Source organism: Mus musculus, chromosome 13 (genome assembly GCF_000001635.26).
Source record: "Mus musculus strain C57BL/6J chromosome 13, GRCm38.p6 C57BL/6J".
Classification (NCBI taxonomy): Eukaryota; Metazoa; Chordata; class Mammalia; order Rodentia; family Muridae; genus Mus; species Mus musculus.
The window spans coordinates 41,761,751-41,784,194 of record NC_000079.6 but is presented as its reverse complement, the minus strand read 5'-3'; the positions used below and the strand labels follow the sequence as shown (position 1 = coordinate 41,784,194).

The 22,444-nt window shown below is 44.4% G+C and overlaps 1 protein-coding gene across 5 annotated transcripts in view; it reads left to right on the top strand.

Moving 5' to 3' along the window:
* The window catches only part of Adtrp (androgen dependent TFPI regulating protein), an 84,472-nt gene extending 63,422 nt beyond the window's left edge, over nt 1–21,050 (top strand). For 3 of the 5 annotated variants that reach the window (XR_003950421.1, XM_030247126.1, XM_006516835.2), the window contains 3 exons: nt 6,572–6,687; nt 16,708–16,859; nt 19,403–21,050. Coding sequence is in view for 4 of the 5 variants with exons in the window: in XM_030247126.1 (XP_030102986.1) it covers nt 6,572–6,687; nt 16,708–16,859; nt 19,403–19,437 (303 nt within the window). In the remaining variant the exon portion in view is untranslated. The remainder of the gene's footprint in view (nt 1–6,571; nt 6,688–16,707; nt 16,860–19,402) is intronic. The other 2 variants (NM_001145875.1, NM_175417.4) reach the window with 1 other exon arrangement.
* Nucleotides 21,051–22,444: the final 1,394 nt, after the last annotated feature.

The window sequence follows — 22,444 nt, the reverse complement described above, 5'->3', positions numbered from 1 at the left end:
AGAGAGAGAGAGAGAGAGAGAGAGAGAGAGAGAGAGAGAGAGGCAGAGAGAGAGAGACAGAGAGAGTGCCAAAGAGCAAGAGAGGTGTGGGGAAGAAGGAAGTGAGGGCAGGAGATAAAACCTCAAAGCCTACCCCCACTAATACACTTCCTCCAGCAAGGCTCTAACTCCCAAATGTTCTATAATCTCCCTACACAGCACCACCAACTGGGGACCAAGTATCCTGATACATGAGTCTATAGGGAGCCTTTCTTATTCAGACCAGCACAATAGGGAAAAGCCAGCAAGCTGAAGCTTGCGATTAAAAAGCTAAGCAGCTACAGGAAATAAAAAATTTAGATGTAAGGTCTAAAGGAACGAGTCAGTGGTTATAAGACAGGGTATAGGAAAATACAGGAAGAGGTCAATACACTGATAATATCGTCCTAGGATCTCGGATGTGTCTGTTTTTTCTGACCCTAACTAGACAGACTCCAAATCATCACCACTTCACCAGGGCAGACTCTTCTAAAACCAACCAGCTTCCAGGTAGGAGACTGGTGCTTGGGTTAACTACAGGTTAACCTAGAGGAGAACAGTCTATGCATGGAAGAAGGTTTACAAAGCTTTCCAGAAGTTGTCACTCAGTTACCTAGTCAGTTAATGTAGGAACACATTGTTTACAAATAACCAGCACACTTCCTTCCTTGCTTTACAGGAACACCAATGAAGGCTACTCAACCCTTTTAGTGGCTTATTAACAAAAATTTTCAGCATGACAATGAAGAAATCTCAGGGTGAACTGATGGTTCTGTACTTGCTGGTTGGCTGGTTTGGTTTTAGCATCACTCTGTCCATCTCTCGTGCATTAGTTCATGGGATCATTTCAGAGCAAACTGGGCTAACCACGATGGCCCTTTCCCAGAAATGAGACGGATTTTAACTTCTCTTTGTAGGTGGCCAACCTGTGTCAGCCTACCTAGCCGGAGCTCTGTCTGTGGGTGGCTTATGTGCCGCCATCCTCCACCCCTCGCCCGAGGCGATTTCACAGTGACTTTGTAATTACAGTGAGTCTTGCCAGTGAGTTCCTAGAAAGTAAGAGAAGTTTATTTTCCAAGTGCAGTCTTCTTTTAAAACTAAGATTGAGACTGGGGAAGAAGCTTGCAGATTGCAGAAACACAAGAGTTAAAACCAAAAATCTCCTAGAGGTAAAAACTGACTGACCTGTGTGTGGACTTCTGAATTACCCTATTATTAGATTTACTTCAAGCAAAACTGCACCTTTAATAAACAAAACAAAACAAAACAACCCCAGAACTATAGCATTTTTATTGTTACTTATTTAGAGTATGAGTACACTGTCGCTGTCTTCAGACACACCAGAAGAGGGTGTCAGATCCCATTGCAGATGGTTGTGAGCCACCATGTGGTTGCTGGGAATTGAACTCAGGACCTCTGGAAGAGCAGTCAGTGCTCTTAACCACCAGAGTCTGCAATGCAGATGGCTTCAGTTTGGGAATAGAAAATACTCACAGCTGCATGCCTAAGACCTCCACTGGTTTTTTGTGGAGATTTGAGGCAGAAAGTCAGCGAGGGCCACTAGTTGAGGAAGCATGTCAAAGCTGGGGAATGTATGGTGTTGGCAAAACTGCCCTAACAGGATTAACCAACCAGCTCTCACCAGTGCTGTAATGACGAGCCATGTGACAAGCCTGGGAGTAACAATTCTTCAATAATGCTTGCTTGGTCTTCATTTTTCCATCTTTTGCATTTATATTTAAAATTGTGACTTGATGTTTTGGTCGCGTTTTTCCCCAAGGAGTTTTTGTGCTGATTCCTTTTATTCGTTATGGTGAGTCTGGTTTATCATAAGAGTCATCTTTATGTATCCAGAAATGAGGTCTTATGAGCACACTAAAGTTCGTTTAAAAATATCCACGCTTTAGCACCATAACAAAAATTAGTCACTGTTCCTGTCGCTACAACCAAATGCCTGACAGAAGGAGTTGAGGAAGGAAGGGTTTCTGTTGGCTCACAGTTGAGGGAGACACCAAGCCTGGGAAACCATGGTGGCAAGAGCTTAAGTCACATTGTGTTCACAGTCAGGAAGCAGACAGGAAGAATGGGAGGGCTCCGACTCCATTTTCTTTTCTATTTAATGTGAGACTCCTGGAACAGTGCCACTCACATTTACAGTGGGTCATCCATCTCCAGTTAACCTAATTTGGACATGTTTTACTGTTTGGGGAAAAATTAGCACTGATAGTTGACTCTTGGATAATAAGCATTGTTTTAACAGAGGAAATGTCGCGAGCTCGGAAGCCCATGTGAGATAGCAGTCTGCCATCCTGGGTGGGAAAGGGCATCTAAGGGAGAAACTGCAGGAGAGCTGCCCAGAGAGGACAGACGTTGGCTCATTAATCTTAGTCGAGTCAACTCAATCAAGGCAAGATTCTGGCAAGGAAATGAAATAGAGGCAAGAAGCAAAGATAAAACACTTTTAAAGGCATCATCTGATTTTTAAAGTATGCAGTCTCCCTAGTAATTTCCCCCCAGGGAAGAAAATTAAATGTCCTACTCAACGCCATCCCATCCCCCAGAGTCATAGTGATCAGGTGGCCTATAGATATAGCCTTTGGGACCTCAATGACATGAGCAGGCTAGAATTCCTGGGCTGATAAGTAAGACCAAAAACAAAAACAAAACAGAAACCAAGAAGCTTGTATATAAAAAATGATTATTAATATTCTGTATATATTTATTAATGCTAAAAATTAATATGGCGGCAGTTATTCCTTAACTAGCTAGTTCCCCCAAATAATCACATAGAGATTTTTTTAATTTTTCAAAGCTTAGGCCTTAGCTGGGCGCCACTCTCTACTAGGTCATCTAAGTTAACCCAACCACCTAATCTTATTCAGCTGTTTGGTTAGCTATACCTTCCAGGTCTGAAGTCACGACAGTCTCCTAACATCTCTTGGCAAAAGGAACAATCTACTTTTTGTTCCTTTCTCCCTCCCAGGAAGTCCTGCCTTAATCTCTCCACTGCCCAATAGCAGGCTTATACTTAGCCGTATGTTGACCAATTAACTTGGGGAGCAAAGTTGGCACAACAAAAGCTGGCGAGTGTAAGTAAGCTGCTTACTTCATTGGCTGAGGATGGCTTGAGAATGAAGCAGAGTAGGCGTCCATTGTAGGTTCAGTTCCTAGTCAGGGCCATGGCAACCGCTGCTTTTCTGCAAGTAGGAGGTGAATAGGAACGCACATGCAAACCATTTAGAAAGAACGGTCTATGAGCCAGGGCATTCTGGTCCTTGCTCACAGCCCCAGAGAATCTAAGGTGCAATTGTTATACTAAGACTTAAAGTAGTATTTCACACACATCGTTCCGATTCCAAGGCACTCTGATGGAGGTTGGCATTATAGAAAGAATAGGGGAAGAGGAGCAACCAGGAGGGAATAATAGGAAAATAGCATTCTCCTCAGTTTTGGAAAGCCGCCTTGGAAGAAGGAATCCACCCAAGGATAACTTCATTGACTAGGAGAGATAGCTTGGCTCCGCCCACTGTGTTTACATAATGCCTATTGTTTCAGCCTGTGATGTTTTGTTTACTTTCGAAGGAAATATTTTACCCCCTGTGAGATAATTAATTTTTGTCAGCTTCCCTGTTTATAAGGGAAACTGAGAAACTGTTAATTGAAATACAGAATGAGTCACTGTTTTCTGTAATTTTTGGCAACGTTCTAATTTGTGTCAATCCCAGCCTAATTATTAGATTTTGTTGGAAGCAGAAAGCATATTTGATTTTTTTTCTCTTGCTGAATTCCTTTTCTTCCCCATTTAAAAAAAATATATGTGCTCTCTGGCAAAGGTTATGTAATTTATTTCAGTATGAGGTGAAACACGGGTACATCTGAAATACTGAGAGGTTTACTGTGTCATGCTTGGCTCTCGTCAGTAGCTCGATATTTACAAAGCCTATAGATTGGAGTCTCCCTGCCTTGCTCCTGCCTATCTCAAGCCCCAGTGAGAAAGTGTGATTCTTTTAAAGACCTTTCTCACTGGGATGGAGCCACAATCTATGGACCATCGCTAATGGTATCACGGAAGTGAATTTTCCGAGAAGCCATCAGGGGAGAGTTCATTTGGAAATCCAATTGAATGTCACTTGCAAAGGGGCAGGCACCTCGGTAGAGGTGACCAGCCATGCATTCCCAAGTTGTTGGTTGTAAAAGCATTAATCACCATGAACTCATTTACTCCTAATGCAAACATACTGCACTATTCCACAGGAATTCTGTTCCCAATGATCATTAGTGCGGACAACAGGGAGCTTCTGGTTGTGGGCGAGGTTAATAAAATCTGTCAGCTCAATGGCCAGCATAATGAACCTGTTAATGACTCTTAATAGAAGCTGGATCCCTCCAACTACTGCAGAGGAAAGGCTGGAAGAGAGGCAGGTGTCTGTGCAGAGCAGACAGATGCCTTAGTTCCTTCTAGATATAGACGATATTTAGATCAGTCACTGTTTGATCAGGAATCAGACTCTGCTGTGTTTGGGGGTGTTGGTACCTGGGGGTCGGGAGCGGAAAGGGTAGGGAGTCCCCAGAATAACCCACAATGGCTCGGCCCCCATTCTCAAAAATGAATGCTATAGCTGCTCACAAAGCACAGGCTAGGGACATCCATAGACTCAGAGCTATGGATATCTTAAACATCTACTCCACCCTGAGTTTCCATATAAGAAAGATAGAATTCACAATAATAATAGCGACAGCCATGGTAGGTGGTCACCAGATGCTGTCAAGGACTCATGTATTGTCCCCATTTGACAACAAGAAAGCCCAAGTGGAGAGGGCTTCAGCTACTTTAGCAAGGTGGTATTTAGAAGCTTATGCCCAGAAGCATCAGGCTTCTTCACTGGAAAAACACACAAAAGCAGCAAACTATAAAGTCAGACCCATCTATCTTGCCAGTCAGTACATTCAGGTCCAGGTTCAGGAAAAGTACATAAAAGCTATGTTACCTGCCATGCCTTGTTACTACAACAGAGGATCCCAGGCCTTTAGGATGCTTGGCTGTTCAGTGTTATCCACATGTGACCCTGGCTGTGACATTCCAGCCAATGATGCTCCTACCCCATCTTTGTCATTTTCTCCGTATTGACCTAGTCCCACTTGTCACAAAACTTGTCACAAAACTTGTCACAATTTGTGTCCCCTGAAGCTCATCTTGATCTCCCAATGAGGCCATAGGTACAAGGGACAAAAGAAGCTGCCAACTCTTAATGACTCCTCTTGAGCCCAAGCCTTTTGGGACTGACAACAAGGAGTGCCCGAAGCCAGAGACCTAAGTGCCAGCCCCACAGGCTAGGCCGGAGCACACAGACGCTCTCAAACCCTAAGGTCTCTGTGATTCAGGTGGTGACGGTCATTGGGGCTCAGAATCGGGAGGATCTGGAAGCAAAGGGGCTGAGAAGAACTGTGTAAACCGGGGTGCAGAGTGACTGAAGGGCTTTGTAATGTCTTCAGCAAACCAAGGGAACATTGTCCAGGGCCAATCCTAGAGTAGCTTCCAAAACCCAGGAGGGAGCAGCCCCAGTAGTTTTTGCCACCAACCATCTCTAAAGGTGCATTTACTTGACTGTGTGTGTGGTTTTTGTCCTGTTTTGTTTTTGAAGTATTTGAAAGATACGACAAAGCAGATGGTTATAAAAAGGGAAGACTCAGGAAAGATCTGGTGGACTTTAGGAGTTTCAGATGGAGCCGTATGGATGCTCCATATGCATAATTCACAGTACCTACCATCCCTGGCAGGACTGAACTCAGTGCTGGCGGCAGTAGGGAACGCAGAGAATGTGGAGTGTTGTCTGCTCCACACCCCCCCCCCCCGGCTTATGGATGCACAATATAAGTGTGAGACTACACGGCTCCAGACAGAATGACAGCAGACTAAGGGAAGTTAGCAATGGGGAATTCACAGATAGCACTATAAAGGATTGCATTAGTTTTAAAGAGCATAGAGGATCCATCCACATACACAGAAAAGACCCAGCCCACTTATGGAGACGAAGTACAGTCTGATGAGGTGTCTGGATTGAGAACAGCATGCAGAATACAATGGAGAATGAGGGACATTGCCCTGTCCAAGTGGGAAGGGAAAGGAAGGTGGTTAGGTGTAGGTATACACATAAGAGAAAGTAAGTGTGTGTAGATGAGAGGGTATGTCAGTGTATGTGCTTGGTGTGTGCACATGTGCATGCGTGCATGCTTTTATGTGTGTGTGTGTGCGCGCGCGTGCGTGCATGCGTGCGTGCGTGCGTGTGTTAGGAAGGCACAGCAGGCAGCATGTAAGGTCAGAGAGGATGGTAGTACATTTCCAAAGGCCTTAGAAACCAAACAGAGGAGTCTACACCAACATAGCAGGTAACAGGAGGGCCTTGGGCATCCAAGAAGAATGATCTGACTCAGGTTTTGGAAAAGCCAACCTGGCGATGCCTAAATGGGTAGCCTGGAATGGGGCAAGGGAATTGTGGGTACTATGAGCCTCTGGGGAGTTCTGCCTTACAGATTGTCATATTTCCTTCTACAGCATACCTCCATATTTCCCTTTTCACTGTTTGAAACCATCCTCAGACCACACAACTATCCATCGAAGAAGCTAGGACTCACCTTGCTGGGTGCTTTTAATTTTGCCTACATCATCAGGTAAGAACGGCATAGAATGGGTCAAATGACACTTGTCGTTTGTGACCCAAATCAACATTCCATAGAGGATACCATTAAATCAGTCCTTTTGTTGGTTTAGTTGGTGATCTAACCCTTTAAATTTCCAGGAGAGCCGGGTTCTTATTGTTTGATTTTAATACTCATTTTATAAAAATATCATATTCAGAGGACACGTGGGCATGCCTGAACACACACATACACACACATACACACAAGCATTTGAGCATACACATACACACACACACACACACAAGCATGCATGTGCACAGGCACACATGCACACACATACACACAAGCATTTGAGCACACGCACACACAGGGCAAGCCACAACTTCCCTGTCCCCCCACCATGAAAAGTAATTATTGTTCAGTAGTATACAGGCATACGTATGGGAAAATGTTGATTTCAGTTTCATTTGCAATTAGAGTTTGAATGAATGAATGAATGAATGAATGATCCAAGGCAACCATACACACTCCATCTAAAAAGGCATTTGGTGGGAGGAGCCAGATGCTACTCTCTTGTCACATCTTAGGCCTCAGAGGTAAGGCCCAGAGGGCCGTCACCAGAGACCTGCAGAACACGGAAAATGAATCCAGTAACGCCTTGACATCATCTTCCAGTCAGCTGGTGCCAGTCACTCTTTGTAATGCTGCACTGTGGTCTGCAGTCAAGGGCATGGGCATGGCTTTGTGTCTGTGGCTTGAGGATGATCTGGTTCCCTTCCTTCTGTAGCTTGCTTTCTTCTTGTCTTTTGTTGCTTGTCTATTTTTTTTGGAGACTAGATCTTATGTAGCTCGTTCTGGCCTCAAACTATCTATACGACCAAGAATAACCCAGTGATCTTCATTTTCTCTTGATTTTCCTGTCTCTACTTCCCAGTTGACGGAATTGTGGAAGTGTATCATTATCTTAGTTGGGGCTTCTGCTGCTGTGAGGAGACACAATGACCATGGCAACTCTTATAAAGGAAAACATTTCATTGAGGCTGGCTTACAGGTTTGGGGGTTTAGTCCATTATCATCATAGCCAGAAGTATGGGGGCGTGAAGGCAAACATGGTGCTGGAGGAGCCTAAAGTTCCACACCTGGATTGGCAGGCAGCAGAAAGAAAATGACACTGGGCCTAGCTCAAGCATCTGAAACCTTAAAGCCTACCCTCGGTGACACATGTTCTCCAACAAGGCCATGCCCACTCCAACAAGGCCACACCTCTCAATAATGCCACTCCCTACGTGGTGGTCATTTTCATTGACACCACCACAGTCACCTTGCTCAGTTTTATGATGCTGTGGTTGAACTGAGGACCTCATGTATGGTAGGCTAGTACTCTACCAGTGCACTGTATCTCCAGCCCTACATTCCACAGCCTTTGCATATGGCACCATTTCAAGCCTGAAAGGGCCATACATCCATGTAGAGGACCTAAATACCAAGGCCATAGGACACTCTGGATCATTGCCACAGTCTCTCTATAGGAAGCCATTTAGTGCGGTGCTCTGTTAACAATGAGAGCAGAGCACAAGATGACATTTCAAAGGACATGGGAGATTTCATAGAAGTCACCAGCTTGGTACCCAGAACTTCATGGCCTCATTTTCCGTCCCATAATCTTTCTATCTTCCTCCTACCCTTCCTCAATTTCCCCTGAATGCTAAAGTCTTTCTTCCTTTTCTCTCAAAGAAAGTCCTTGCATAATATAATTTCCACACTGTTCTCCACTACTTGGGGGGGGGGGGTCTTTGAATTTTAACAAAGGAACACATTAGGAGATTGAAACCTTAGCTGAGGACCATTTGTAGTGGACACCATTAAGAGGGATCCTGAAGCCATATTGTATGACTTAGATACTGAGCACACAGGATGGTACAAGAAGCCTGTGGCTCTTAGGGGCTGTCTGGGAATGAGAAGGGACAAAGGACAAAGAAGACACAGAATGAAATTGGTGGAAGGGAGACCAGGGTACTCTATCTAGGCTGATGGTCAGGGCTGGCTTTCTAAAGGGAAGAATCATTTAAGCTGAGGTCCAGAGAAAAAGTAAGATGATCTTGGAAGAAATGCGAGAAAAGATGAGGTAGAAGTAATAAGAGCTCTGAAGGGCTAAGGAGGCAGGGGCATAGCAGAATTGGAGGACAGGGAAAGCTAGGTCATGAATACATGTCAGTGAACTTGCATTTGCAAACAGAGTGCTTTTCTGCTCTGAAAAAGTTTTAAGCAGGGCTGGAGAGATGGCTCAACAGTTAGAGCACTGACTGCTCTTCCAGAGGTCCTGAGTTCTAGTCCCATCAACCACATGGTGGCTCACAACCATCTGTAATGGGATCCAATGCCATCTTCCGGTGTGTCTGAAGACATCAACAGTGTAGTCACATACATGAAATAAACAAATCTTAAGAAGGAAAGAAAAAGTCTTAAAGTCAAAGTCACAAAGTCAATAAGTACCTTGAGTTAAGTAGGAAGGAAAGTCAGGTGACCACGGCGGAAGTGTGGAGATGGGGCTGAGGAAATGGAGAGGTAGAAACTCAGGAGCGTCCTATCATCCAGATGTTCAGAAACTACGCTAGATTTGGGATCACAAATGGAGGAAGGTGACTTAGATTTCAGCTGGCCTCTGAACATCGGTGGTGCATTGGGTTAAATACCTTCCTCAAGGTCATGAGGTCATAAGGTCATGAGGTCATAAGGTCATAAGGTCATGAGGTCTTAACCCCTGTGGGAGAAGGAATGAGGTTCAAGTAGAAATCTTGGAAGAAACCCTTAAGAAAGATTTTAAAGTGCTGAGATTAGGACAAGCTTTATGGCCGCCCATTTACCTCCAGCATGGTGGTGGTTTTACTTACTCTGGGAATGGAGCAGACGCTTGGCTAGTGTGCACACTATGGAGAAAGAGCTAGGTTTGGATACAAGAGACCACAGGTACAAGTAGCTTTAGACCGACCTTTGTCCTAGAATAAATGGAATACAGTATAGCTGAGGGCATTTTGTCATTGTCTCAGGGTAGATACTTTCACAGTTCAGTTCAGTCCCCAGTAAGAAGGCATGTGACTCTGTTGCCTGCCATCCCTGCCCCGCTAAACACAATGCATCTTCAGACCCTCATGAGCACACGGGGCCATAGTAAGTTCCACAGCAGTAGACACCCATGGAGAAGTGCTATAGGTCAGCTCCAGTGGAGGGGGTTGGTTACCAATTGAGATGGTCAGATGGAGAGGTTGCATAGCAAGAATGAGATTCTGAACATGGACTGGGCCATAGGGGGCATGAGAAACAAACTTGAGTCTGTAAGGAGGTGCTAACTCTGCACCAGAGAGACACCATTCCAATAAAACCACAGTTTAGAAACCTAAATATATCCACATAGACACCTGGGGATTGCCCCCTTACCCCCCTCCCCAGGGTGTTGTTCACTTTCTGCTACTACTTTTCAGGTTGCAACATTGGCAGTCTGGCCCTGCAGAGGAGTGAGGCTAGAAAATCTTTCATTTCCGTTGGAAAGTTTTAGTCACCTATAAATCTGGTTGCTTGCTCATTCCTTCCCGCCCCCTAACCGTGAAACACCTCACCCTACTCTGTCTGAAGCAATGGTGAGGGGTAGGGAAAGGAATGTCCTGTCTCGCTGGCCTTATTCCTCTTTAAAAGGGGGATTTGAACACATATTTACCCTGGTACAGAACTGGTCCTTAAAAGTGAACTCATATAAGGTCAGGCTCCAGCCTGCAGAGTACTGATACTTACTTAGTGGAAATGAGCCGTGCGGACAGACTACAGGAGGTCGGGCTAGAAAGTGCTAAGATGAAATGAAAACATGGAGCTGTAAGAACACAGAGAAGGAGGGAATGGTGTGGGAAGGCATTGTGGAAGGCATATATAGGGTCTGAGAGCCCAAAGACCAAGCAGGTTTAGAAGGGCAACAAGCTGTCCACGCTGCACCCCACAACCAGCAAGAGGGGGATAATAAATACTTGCGAGCCAGCTAACCTTCTCTGTTTTGTACAGTGTAGTTTTCCAGACTAGTGGATGGTACCATTCACTTTTAGGGTGGCTGTTCCCACATCATTTAACCTAATCAAGATAATCTTTCCTAGCCATGCCCAACTATGGTGATTTAGAAAAAAAGCAAAACAAAACAATTAGCCCCATATGCTCACAGAAAGCGACACTATTAGGAGGTGTGGCCTTGTTGGGAGAAATGTGTCACTGGGGGTGGGCTCTGAGGTCTCAGATGCTCCAGCCAGGCCCAATGTGGCAGTCTGCTGCTGTGCATCTGGAGGGAGAACTCTCAGCTATCTCTCCTACACCATGTCTGCCAGCCTGCTGCCATGCTTCCCGCCACGATTACAATGGACTGAACCTCTGAACTGTAAGCCAGCCCCAATGAAACGTTTTCCTTTTATAAGAGTTCCCGTCATTGTGGCATTGATTCACTGAAATAAAACCATAACTAGGCCATAACCAAGTCTGAGTGATCCATCACAGGTATTGATCAGAGGCTTGCCTCCTAGGCTACTCCAGATCCTATGAGACTAACAGTCAATGCTAACCATCGCGTTCCTCAAGAATAATAGTATTTAAATCCCCTCTTCCTATGTAGATCATATCCCAAGAAAACAGTACATGTTGCGAATGCTGAAGCAAGCCAAGTCCAGATCAGCTGGTCATATTCTACACTTAGAACTCTCTCCTCCTCCAATTAATGCCTCACGCTGAAGTCTTTCCTACAGCCACTGTTTGCTACTTCTGAAATGCAACTTTCATCTAGAACAATCATGATGGTCAAGCAAGGTTTTTAAACTCCAGTCTTAGCAAGGGTTAGAATCCCTGCCCTGTTTCCCACAGCCATGCTTACCAGCCTTCGTGTTGATGGATTAAAATAATGACCAAGATGTCACACAATGTGCTTCTACTATCAGCATTCAGGGGTTGGCCACTGGGGGACCAATTAGAAAGCAATCACAATGCTTATAACAGAAACTAGAAGTATTAACAGTATAAAGAAGGTGCCAGATTCTTCCAAGTGAAGACTCTACCAGAAATGCATTGTTGAAGGAGTGGAATAGGTTTATGAGTTGATTGGCATGTAATGGGTAAATGTAAGGGACACATTCAGGATAAGCTTAAGAATCGTCACATAGTGGCCAGGACAGTGGTTTTACTAATAGAGATGAGAGCGAATGGTGAAAGAAATAGTTTGGGATATAGTTTTTAAAATAGTCAGTTTAAAAATCCCATATTTAGATTCTATTAAAATCTAATTCTAGGAGCTGGAGAGATGGCTCAGTGGTTATAAGGACCTGGGTTCAATCCCCAGCACCCACATGGTGGCTCACAACTGTCTTTAACTCTAGTTCCAGAGGACCTGGCACCCTCCCAGAGACATGCAGGCAAGGCACAAAAAACATCAATGCACATAAAAATGCATAAATCTTTAGGATACATCCTCCCCTAGAAAAGCAGTTCCTCTCTACTGGAAAGATTGAGACCCACCCACCAAGAGGAAAATCACTGCCTACATTCTGAAGGGATGCGAGCGAGGGGATACAGATAGCTGACCCCTCAGGATGCCATTTCTGGAGTCAAAGGAGAAAGTAGGGGAAGGATCAGGAAGCCCACACTGGAGAAATTCTCTTGTCTTCGTGATTAGATGAGGTAGGAAGATGGCGGATGTAGCAGACAGCTGAGGCCAGGCAGACAAGAATCCCCATGGTCTTTAACCAGGAGGAAGCCTCACACCCAAAGAAGGTATATCAGGATGGCCTGGGTGAGGTTCCAAATTCAGCCCATGCAGGAGACAGAGGTGAGATGCAAGCAAGGTGTACTATTCTCTCTCTCTCTGTCTCTGTCTCTCCCTCTCTCTCTCTCTCTCTCTGTGTGTGTGTGTGTGTCTGTCTGTCTCTGTCTCTCTCTGTCTCTGTCTCTCTCTGTCTCTCTCTGCCTCTCTCTCTGTCTCTCTCTGCCTCTCTCTCTGTCTCTCTGCCTCTCTCTCTGTCTCTCTCTGCCTCTCTCTGCCTCTCTCTCTCTCTCTGCCTCTCTCTCTCTCTCTCTTTCTCTCTCTCCTCTTTCTCTCCCCCTCCCTACTTCCTTCCTTCTTTTCTCCCTGTATTTAAGCAATCCACAGAGAAATGGTTCCAGCTGCCCTGGTGACTCTTCTTAACTCACTGGATGTTGAATGGCCTTCAACAACCACTACATTCTTGCCCCTGACTCCACTTGGCTTTCTTCTGCTTTTCCTACTGTCATCTAACAGCTCTCCCTTCTTGGGCATGTTCTCTGTGGAAACGCACAGTTGATTTACTAACCCTGGGATCAGAAGCTTCATGCTGAAAGGAGACAAAAGTGAAACAAAACAAAACTTCTCAGGTCCTTCAGGGAATGCCCTTGTGTGCAGACTGCCTCACATAAAAGGACACGGGAATTCGGAAGCCTTGATTTCATGGATTTAAAGTAAACACCGTGAACTAACTAATACAATCTGTTCCTCTGCTCGGAGATGCATTCCTGCTTTGGGGATATTGGTTTTCTGCCCCTTGTTCCCATTCTGATCTGTACCACAAGATAGCCATGCAGGCAAGAGGCACTGTGAAAAGCCCACAACGCATCTCTGCCTTGCACATCTTTATTCTAGTGTCAATGATGATGATGATATTATTTTGTTACAGTCATCGCAGCATCCACATAGCAGGGAACAGCTGGGTGGTTTGGTAGACAAATGATCACAGCAGGGCAAGACTAGGGACCAAACACCAAAGCTACACTTGCTTGACCCTAAGACTGATGCTGTCCATCTTAGGTAGGATTTATGTTGCTTTGATAAAACACCACTGTTGGGGGTTGCCCTGGCGTTGCTATGTATTCTAATGCTAAATGCTGAAACCCCCCAAGATCTGGTTGTCCACCGACTAGAAGATACTCATGTACAGCAAGTGATGCTAAGTAAACTTTGCTCCCCAATTTAAAACTATTGGTTAAATAAAGGTGGCTACAGCCAATTACTGGGGAGAATAGAAGAAGCAGCAGTTTCAGTTACCGGGCTGGAGGTCACAGGTAGGAACCAGGAAAAGAAAGGAGAGAAAGTGAAGGAGAAAGGAGGGTGAAGGAGGAGGAAGATGGAGAGAACAGGAGGTCTCCACAAGATATGATGGACCAGGAACACGCGCCCAACTGAAATCACCACCACCCCTCACCTTCCGCTCTGCCCCCATCCCTAAGGACAGATTGCTGGAGCTGACGCAACCTGAGCAAGATTCAAACAGCAAGTACTTGGAAAGTAGACAGTCCAGTGATTAGAAAAATAGATTTAGGGGTAATCCCCCAGTAACTGTGCAAAAGCTGATTAAATCATCCATAGGGCTCTGCCTTGGTTATTGTAGTCTGGCTGGGTCATTTTAATAATTAATAAAGTTTACTAAAACCAAAGCTAGGGTAAGAAAAGGGTGCATTTCACCGTACAACTCCCAGGTCACCGTCTCACGGAAGAAAGTCGAGGCAGGAACCTGAAGGTGGGAAGTAAGATGCGATGCTACTTACTAAATTGCTTGCCCATGGTTTTCTCAACACCTGCTTCTTAAAGAACCAGGACCACCTGCCTAGGGGTGGCACCACCCACCGTGAGCTGGGCTTGACCACATCAACCATTAATCAAGAAAATGCATTACAGGCTTGCCCACAGACCAGTTCAGTGGGGGCATTTTCTCTATTGAGGTTCCCTCTTCAAAAGTGACTCTAAAGGAAAAAAAATGACTCTAGCTTGTGTCAAGTCGACATAAAAGTAGCTATCACAGTGGCCCTAAAATGACTTTTTAAATGTGACAAAATATACATGGGATAAAATTGACCATTTTCCTTGTTTAAAGTGTGTACTTCGGTGGCATTAAGTACGTTCATGTACAGCCACCAGCACCGTTCCCCACCACAACTGAGCCCACTCAACATCTCTCCATTCTCTTCTCTGCCGCCTCCTCACACTCACCATCGACCCTTCTGGCTCTATGACTCTGACACCACGGTCTCCTCTTATAAATGGAGTTATATGAGTCCTTTTCTTACCATAGCACCTTCACAGTTTACACCCATGTTGTAACCTAGGTTCAAATTTTTCTTTTTTAAGTTACATTTTGTTCCTCTATTCACCCATCAGTGGACTCTCTCTACCTTTGGGCTATAAACCCTACTGTTCAGATATTGTTGGGTCCCTGATTTCAAGTCTTTGAGTGTATAACCCAACAGTAGAATTTCTGGGGCAGTTGAAAACCTTTCTTAACTCGCTGAAAAACTTCCATAGTTTTCCTAGCTGATGGTAGAGAAAGGCCCCAACTTTTCTATATCCTCAAAATCACGTAGCCACTGTGGTTTGTTTGAGTTTTTATTTTAATAGTAGACAATCTGTGAAATGATGTGGTAGCTCATGGTTTTGATCTGCATTCTCCAGATATTAGGGACACCTGATACCTTTTGATGCTGTCCTATTCCTTGCGTATGTTCTTTGTGGAATGTCTATCCAAGACAATCATCTATTTCTAATTAGGATTTTTGTGAGTATTTTTGAATTAGGCAAAGTATTTATATATTCTAAATGTTAACCATTTAATATACATATGATTTGCACACATTTTCCGGCATCCTATTGACAGCACCTCTACACTGATGACAGTGTCTTTTGATGCATAGAGATGAACTTTTGAATTCCAGACTCCAGTTCCCCCTTTGCCTCGCCCTAGTCCTGGTCCCAACTATTAGCCCTGGTCCACAAAACACTTACCAAACTGAATGTATTTGAAACGTTAAGAGATTGCATTCAGGTTTCTGATGGCTTACATAAGCACAAAGCTTCATGTTTCTGTCTGAACTCCAATAACCACACTGGAGTTCCGTTTCTCAGGCCGGGCCTATTTTCCCTCTTATAAGAGAACTCTGCTGACCTGTCACTCTGTGAACATGGCCTCTTAGGAATGCTTGTTAAACTCCCTCATGCCAGGCACTACATACTACCTTATGTATCTTACACAAGACATACACCGGTAACAAACACATGTTTCACTCTGGTAATTCTTGCAGCCGTTTGATGAGGTGTGTATGTTTGGAGCCCCCCAACCCCCGGCTCCTGAGTCTACACCAGCAGAATTAATAAACCACTGGAGGTAATTCAGCTAATAGGTGGCAGACTGAACATTTAAGTCACAGGATCCTCTTCCAGATTGAATTCACTTAACAGCTGTAAGCTGCAGCCGAGGTGGCATCGTCCCTTAACACATATTCTGGGTTTTAAGTTATCCCAGACTTTGGCATCTTCAAAGCTGTTGGCTTCCAGCAGAGTGCAGTTTTTAGGCTTCACTTAGACATCATGGCTTCTCTCCCAGCATTTCTTCTCATTCCTTTGGCTCATAGAAACAACTTACATCCTATCCTCATGTGAGTGAGGTGTGAGCCTCCCCGCCCATTCATCCATTCCTACCTAGTGCTCGGTCCCTAAGAACTCCTGAGCTAAAGTCAGAGATAACACATAACCTCCAGGCATCCTGTCTAAGGGCTACAATGCACCACCTCTTCCCCTCCTGTGCCAACAAGACGTGGAGAGCTGAGAGCCACGCTGCCCTCTTAGGTACCAAAACCAACAACAACACACACCATTGCTTTAGCTTACAGATCCAGTGTCTCAGCCAGCTGTCCATCTGAAAGAAAGCAACAGTACAGTCATGGACTCACATACCTTCCTTCGCTGATGATATGTGGGGGCTTCTCTTATCCATTCACCAAGATGGGTTACAGAGTATTAAATAGGGAGAAGCTCCCCTCATTCCATGAAACAAGATGACTTATTAAAACAACATATGATGCTGGGAGATGACTGATTGACTCCCAGATCTGTGGGGACACTTCACATGACGGATGTTCCCCATGCCTGCTTTTCACCTGCCGTCTTCCAGTGTCCCGCTGAACCTGAGGTGAAAGTACCTTGCTGGCTTCCGTGATGCTAACAGTCATCTTGACTTCTTGTTCCCGCAGGATCCTGTGGCGCTACGTTCAGACTGGAAACTGGGTGTACCCCGTGTTTGACTCCCTCAGCCCACTGGGTATTATCATCTTCTTCTCAGCCGCTTACATCCTAGTCGCCGGCATCTACCTGTTTGGCGAGAAGATCAATCACTGGAAATGGGGTCAGTGCTTCTTTCTCATCCGCAGTCCACAGACACTCCTTACCTGTTCTCTGCTCTTCCCCTAAACCAGAGGAAAACTGAGTCCAAACCAGAAGGCCACACTACTAGGTACCTTTGTACGTAGGGCTCAGGTGGGTCCTATGAACACTGGCAGAACAAAAGCCTGGTGCAAATTGGCATTCCCTCAGAGGACTCCAAGTGTTTCCTCTCTTCCTTCAAATACCATCTAATTTAACTCAAATACCAAATCTTCTTTACAACTTTAGGACCCAAAGTGATATCCCTCCCAGCATGAGAGGTGACATCCTATAAGGGTCTTTGCTCACCCCAATGGGGGCTTTGAGGGACATAAACTGTGAAAATGTGAATTCCTTCTGTCCATAAAAAGTGCGATTCTCCTTCTAAAGTACAAGACATAGTTTATTCTGTGTCAAATATGAATGAGCATGGCCCCAGAACCATGGATTCAGGTTGCCCGAGTGATGTATAATCCTCTTCTATTGAAGAAGTTACATGAACTTACATAGTCACAGAACAAAGGACAATGACAGATCATTGCATCTAACCAAATACTGATGCTTTGGTAGGGACCACAGATAGGCAGGCCCATGGGCTACAGCAAAACAGGGGAAACTCGGCTGTAGGATTCAGATGTTATCAGATGAGTCTTAGCTTTGGGAAGAGTGGAAGCCAGTAGTTTGCCAAGTTCATCCATTCCAAAGGCCTTGTGTGACAGGCAAAGGAGATGATGACAGGCCAGACACATAGGTAGGCAACAAATGGTTATATTCTCAGCTATAATGTATATTTGTTGAAAATACACGTGCAGGAGGTGGCCATCTGAAGGATGAATTCAGTCTGGGACCTTCTTTGTGTCTGTTTGCTTTTGAAATAACATACAGCACACTGTGCTTCATTGTGACATTTTTATACATTCTTCATTCCTACCCTTCTGCCATCCCTGGCTGGGGCCTTCTGTCATCCCCATTCCACTTCCACGTCATATCTGTCCTATTGCCCTCCTCCATCTCCCCTCCCCTGATCACCTTTCTGATTTCAAATCCTATACCCACACTCAAACAACCCACTAATATACACACATGTATAAAAATTAGAAACTAGGATCTACACATGAAAACTTGTGTGGGTCGCTCACTAGAATTTACAATCCATGTATTTTTTGGCAATTTTACAGCTGAGTAGCTTCCCACTGAGTATGTGTGCCTCGTTTTCACTATCAATTCATCTGCTGAGGACATTTAAATGCAACCATCTTCTAATTTGTGATTAGAACACCAGTCAGCGTGGATGGATGCCCAAATAGTTCCATGATAGAATATAGTCTTTTTTTGTATATGCCAAGAAGTGGTACAGGGAGGTTGCATGGTAGTTATAGTTTTAGAATTGCTATGTTGTTATTAAGAAACCTTCATATAGATGTTCATAGGGATGATCCCAGTTCACATTCCCATTAGAAGTGAGCAAGGGTTCCTCCCCAACACTCTAACCAAATTTGTTGTTGCTTGTTTCGTTGATTATAGCCATGCTGCTGACTGGGATGAAATGGAATTTTATTTTGCCTTTCCTTGATGGCTGAGAGAGTTGAGCAATTTTTAAAATATTTATTGACTATGTTTCCTTATTTGAGAACTATTTAGTTCATTAGCCTACTTTTGAGTTGATAGCTTTGTTTAGGGGGAGTTTAATTTTCTGAGTTCTTTATATAGGCGAGGTATTAACCCCCGACTGAAGCAGGGCTGGCCATGCTGGCCTCCCATTCTGTAGGCTGTCTGCTCGCTCTCCTGCTGTCTGCTGCTCTGCTGGAATCTGGAGCATGAGACACTGCAGACCACAGCCGCCATGGCTCTGATTCCCACGAGGAGGAAGAGTCTGAGCTGAGAAAATAAAATTCAAAGTAGAAGTGATAGCATTTGGCAAACAGGCACAATGGCTAATGAGCTACAGAGAGGTCATCAACTTCAAAGCTTGTGCCAACACTGGTGACCATGAAATATGGAGCTGCCAACTTGTTGGCTAAGTGGAACCCATTCTAGATATGTCATACTACAGTTTCAACAGAAGAATGATCCTATAATGTGCTTACCTGAAACCAATCCTGTGACAATACTGATAGAAACTGATTTGGGAGAAGCCATGGAAGACCCCATTTAGGAAGACTGCCATTTTTCTAGTTCCTCTCTAACTTGATGCTGTCTCTTTATCTCCCTCTGTAAAGTCTCTGCATTTTCCCATGGATGCATACAGCACACTGCACTCTTACAAAGCAGCAGCACAGGGGAGCTGATTTGAGAGTACCATACAGACCAGTAGCATTACTGAGTATCTGGCTAACCACACACTGACCCACAAGGCAGGGGACTAGCTTGCTTCTTGTCTCTGAAGCAGTAATGGTTGTTTATCAGAGTTTTTCCTCCCCGTGTGAAAAGGTGTTTTTGATTTACCCCATCAGTGTGAATCACTACCCACTCAAGAATACTCCTTAGGGAAACCTCTCTGAGGTGTCTCTGTGTCTGTCTGTCCAGGTGCCATAGCAAAGCCACAGATGAAGAAGAATTGATGACGTACTATTTTCCAAGAGCCATGGAAGAAGAAACTTAAGAACCGGTCATCTTTCTATTATCCTCATTATTATTATTATTATTTCTTTTTGGATCAGGGGTGGACTTGCTTGGGGAGATAGAAAGGACGGAGAATGTTGCATAGTTTTAATAAAGGATATAAAGGGAGCTTCTCTTGGGATCTCCTGGTTTTCTAAAAGGCTGACATCTCCTGTTACTTTTGATTGACCTCCACATTTTGTTTCTGACCAAAAAGGCTCAACAAGCTTGTCTAAACTTGTTGCTGGACCATTTAGAGAATGGGTGTGGGGACAAGAACATGGGGGCATAAACTCTCTTTACCTTCTAGGGGTATGGGGAAGACACAGATGACATGCTCCAAACGTCAAAATCATGACCAAGCTGGAGTAGTGGTGCACACAGGGCATTCCCTGCATTCTGGAGGCTAAATCAGGAAGATCGTGAATTCAGGGTTGCCCTGGACTGCAGAGTAAGACCCTGTCATTAGAAGACCAAAAATAATAATTTAAAAGTAGTTGTTGCTGGGTGGGTAGGGGATTGGGGGGAGGGTATGGGGGACTTTTGGGATAGCATTTGAAATGTAAATGAAGAAAATACCTAATTAAAAAAAAGTTTAAGAAACACTAAAAAAAAAAAAAAGAAAAAGTAGTTGTCGAAATGAAGACAGTGCCGGCTTCTTCTAGATCTCCCAATACCAAATACTGGGCCATTTTTCAATAATCCCCACTTCTCTTTAAAAAAAAAAGTACGTATTTTTAATAAGCTAATTGTTTTCAGTGATTTCTGACCTATTTTTCCCTTGATTTAGAAGTGTACAGAAATATAACCTAGCGGCAGCTAACTTTATAATAACAACTAATAAAAAAAATGGCAGCAAACTCGCTGGGGCAGTGAGAATAATTTATAACAAGTGGTGGGAAGTCTACCCCTCTTCAGAGCAAACATTTGGGGTGGGAGTTACCAATTAATGTGGAACGTAAGGGGCTGTCAAATGGCTCTTCCATTTGGATACTGGTTTGAAGGGAGGCACAGATGAGTTATTGGGAAGTCAGTGTGTATACCATATGCAAGCAGGACTTTAGCTGGGACAAAGGCTAACTGAGGGAGCCAAGGGTGCTTCTATACAAGCTCCTCAACTGATCAGGTGACTCACAAGAGCTCATGAGCCCTTTCCTTTCTCTGGGGGCTTTTAAGTCCAGCTTTGTCACTGCTGTATATTTGTTTTACACAGAACAGGGTCTTGTAAAAATAATTCATGTGTTTTAACCATATTTGCCTCCCAAGACCATCACCTCCCCACCCTTGCCCAACTCCTGCTCCTCCTACCAGCTTCCCTTCTGATTTCATCTTCCCCCACCTCTCAGACACATACACACAGACAGACATGCAGACACACACACATGGAACATGTACATGCATGGGTCCATGTATCTGTAATATAATCTAAGATCTACATATGAGAAAAAAATAAACATTTGTATTTCTAAGTTTGGCTTATTTCCCTTAATTTGATGGTCTCTGCGTACCTCCATTGTCCAGCAAAGGATGTAATTTCATTCTTTATGAGTAAATAAAACCGCATTTCTATAAAGATTTTTTTTTCATGTTTCTTGTATTCCTGGGTTAGGGTTTAGGGTTTGCACATGTGGGACTAAAGCGCTTGCTTAGAGATTTGGTTATAATCACCCATATCCTTTTTTTTTTTTTTTTTTTTTTGGTTTTTCAAGACAGGGTTTCTCTGTATAGCCCTGGCTGTCCTGGAACTCACTTTGTAGACCAAGCTGGCCTCGAACTCAGAAATCCGCCTGCCTCTGCCTCCCAAGTGCTGGGTGTAGAGGTGTGCGGCACCACTGCCCGGCTCTCACCCATATTCTTTAGGGGGAAATGGTTATTATGCTTAAGTGGGCATGGGATCTACTTGCACCACAGTACAGTTCTTCCTCAAGATTCTTAGTAGTTAGACCATCAGCCCCAAGCTTAGGGCACCAGATTTCATTCTCTGCCTTGTTAGTTGAGTTTTGTCAATTTTTATTTGATACACACCGATACATATCTAACAAGAAGGAATCTTAACTGGGAAAACACTTCCATGAGATTAACCTGTAGGCTAGTCTACAGAGCATTGCCTTAATTAGGGACTCGTGGAAGCATACAATCATTGTGAGTGGTGCCACCTCAGATGGGTAATCGTGGGCTGTACAGGAAAGGCTGAACAAGCCATAGAGAGCAAGAGTTGTATCCCAACTTCCCTCAGTAATGGATTGTCACCTGAAATATACGGAAAATAAGCCCTTTCCTCCCGGAGCTGCCCTTTGTCATGGTGTTTTATCACTGCAATAGAAGCCCTAAGACACGGGTAGATGGCTATCAGATTCAGAAGTAGCCACAACTGATAGACAGGCTCATATGAAATCACAGCAATAGCCAATCAAAAAGCCTACTTCTGTGAAGTCCCTCAGGAGGGCAGGCAGCAAGTGCTAGGCCTCCATCTGTATTGTCTCTTGTGGGTTTGTGGCTGCTGGGGCCACCTCTGTACTGGTCCATATATGAGTGGACTGCAGTTTGTCTCTATATAGACCACGGCTAAGATAAGGTTTCTGCCTCCTGCAAGTCTTCTGTATAGATGCCCTGAAGGTCATCAGTAGATCTGATGACCTTCTGTGACATTTCCCAGTTGAGTCATGCAGGGAGGGACCTTTGCCTCTAAAGCTGACTAGTAGTTTTTTAAAATGGCCTATTCGCTTCATTATAGCTGGTACCAAAAACAGAAGGCTTTGTCTGTAACATCCCTGCACCCCCTCCTTCCCTCCCCCCCCCCCCCCCGGGGTTATCAGAGCTTCTGTATGCCCCTCCCCTTCTGGTCTTTAAATTATCTGTTGTGGATAGTAAGATGTAAATTTTCTGAGGCTCTCTGTTTTTGGTTTTTAGAAGTATGTGTAAGGAATTATGTTTACACACACACACACACACACACACACACACACA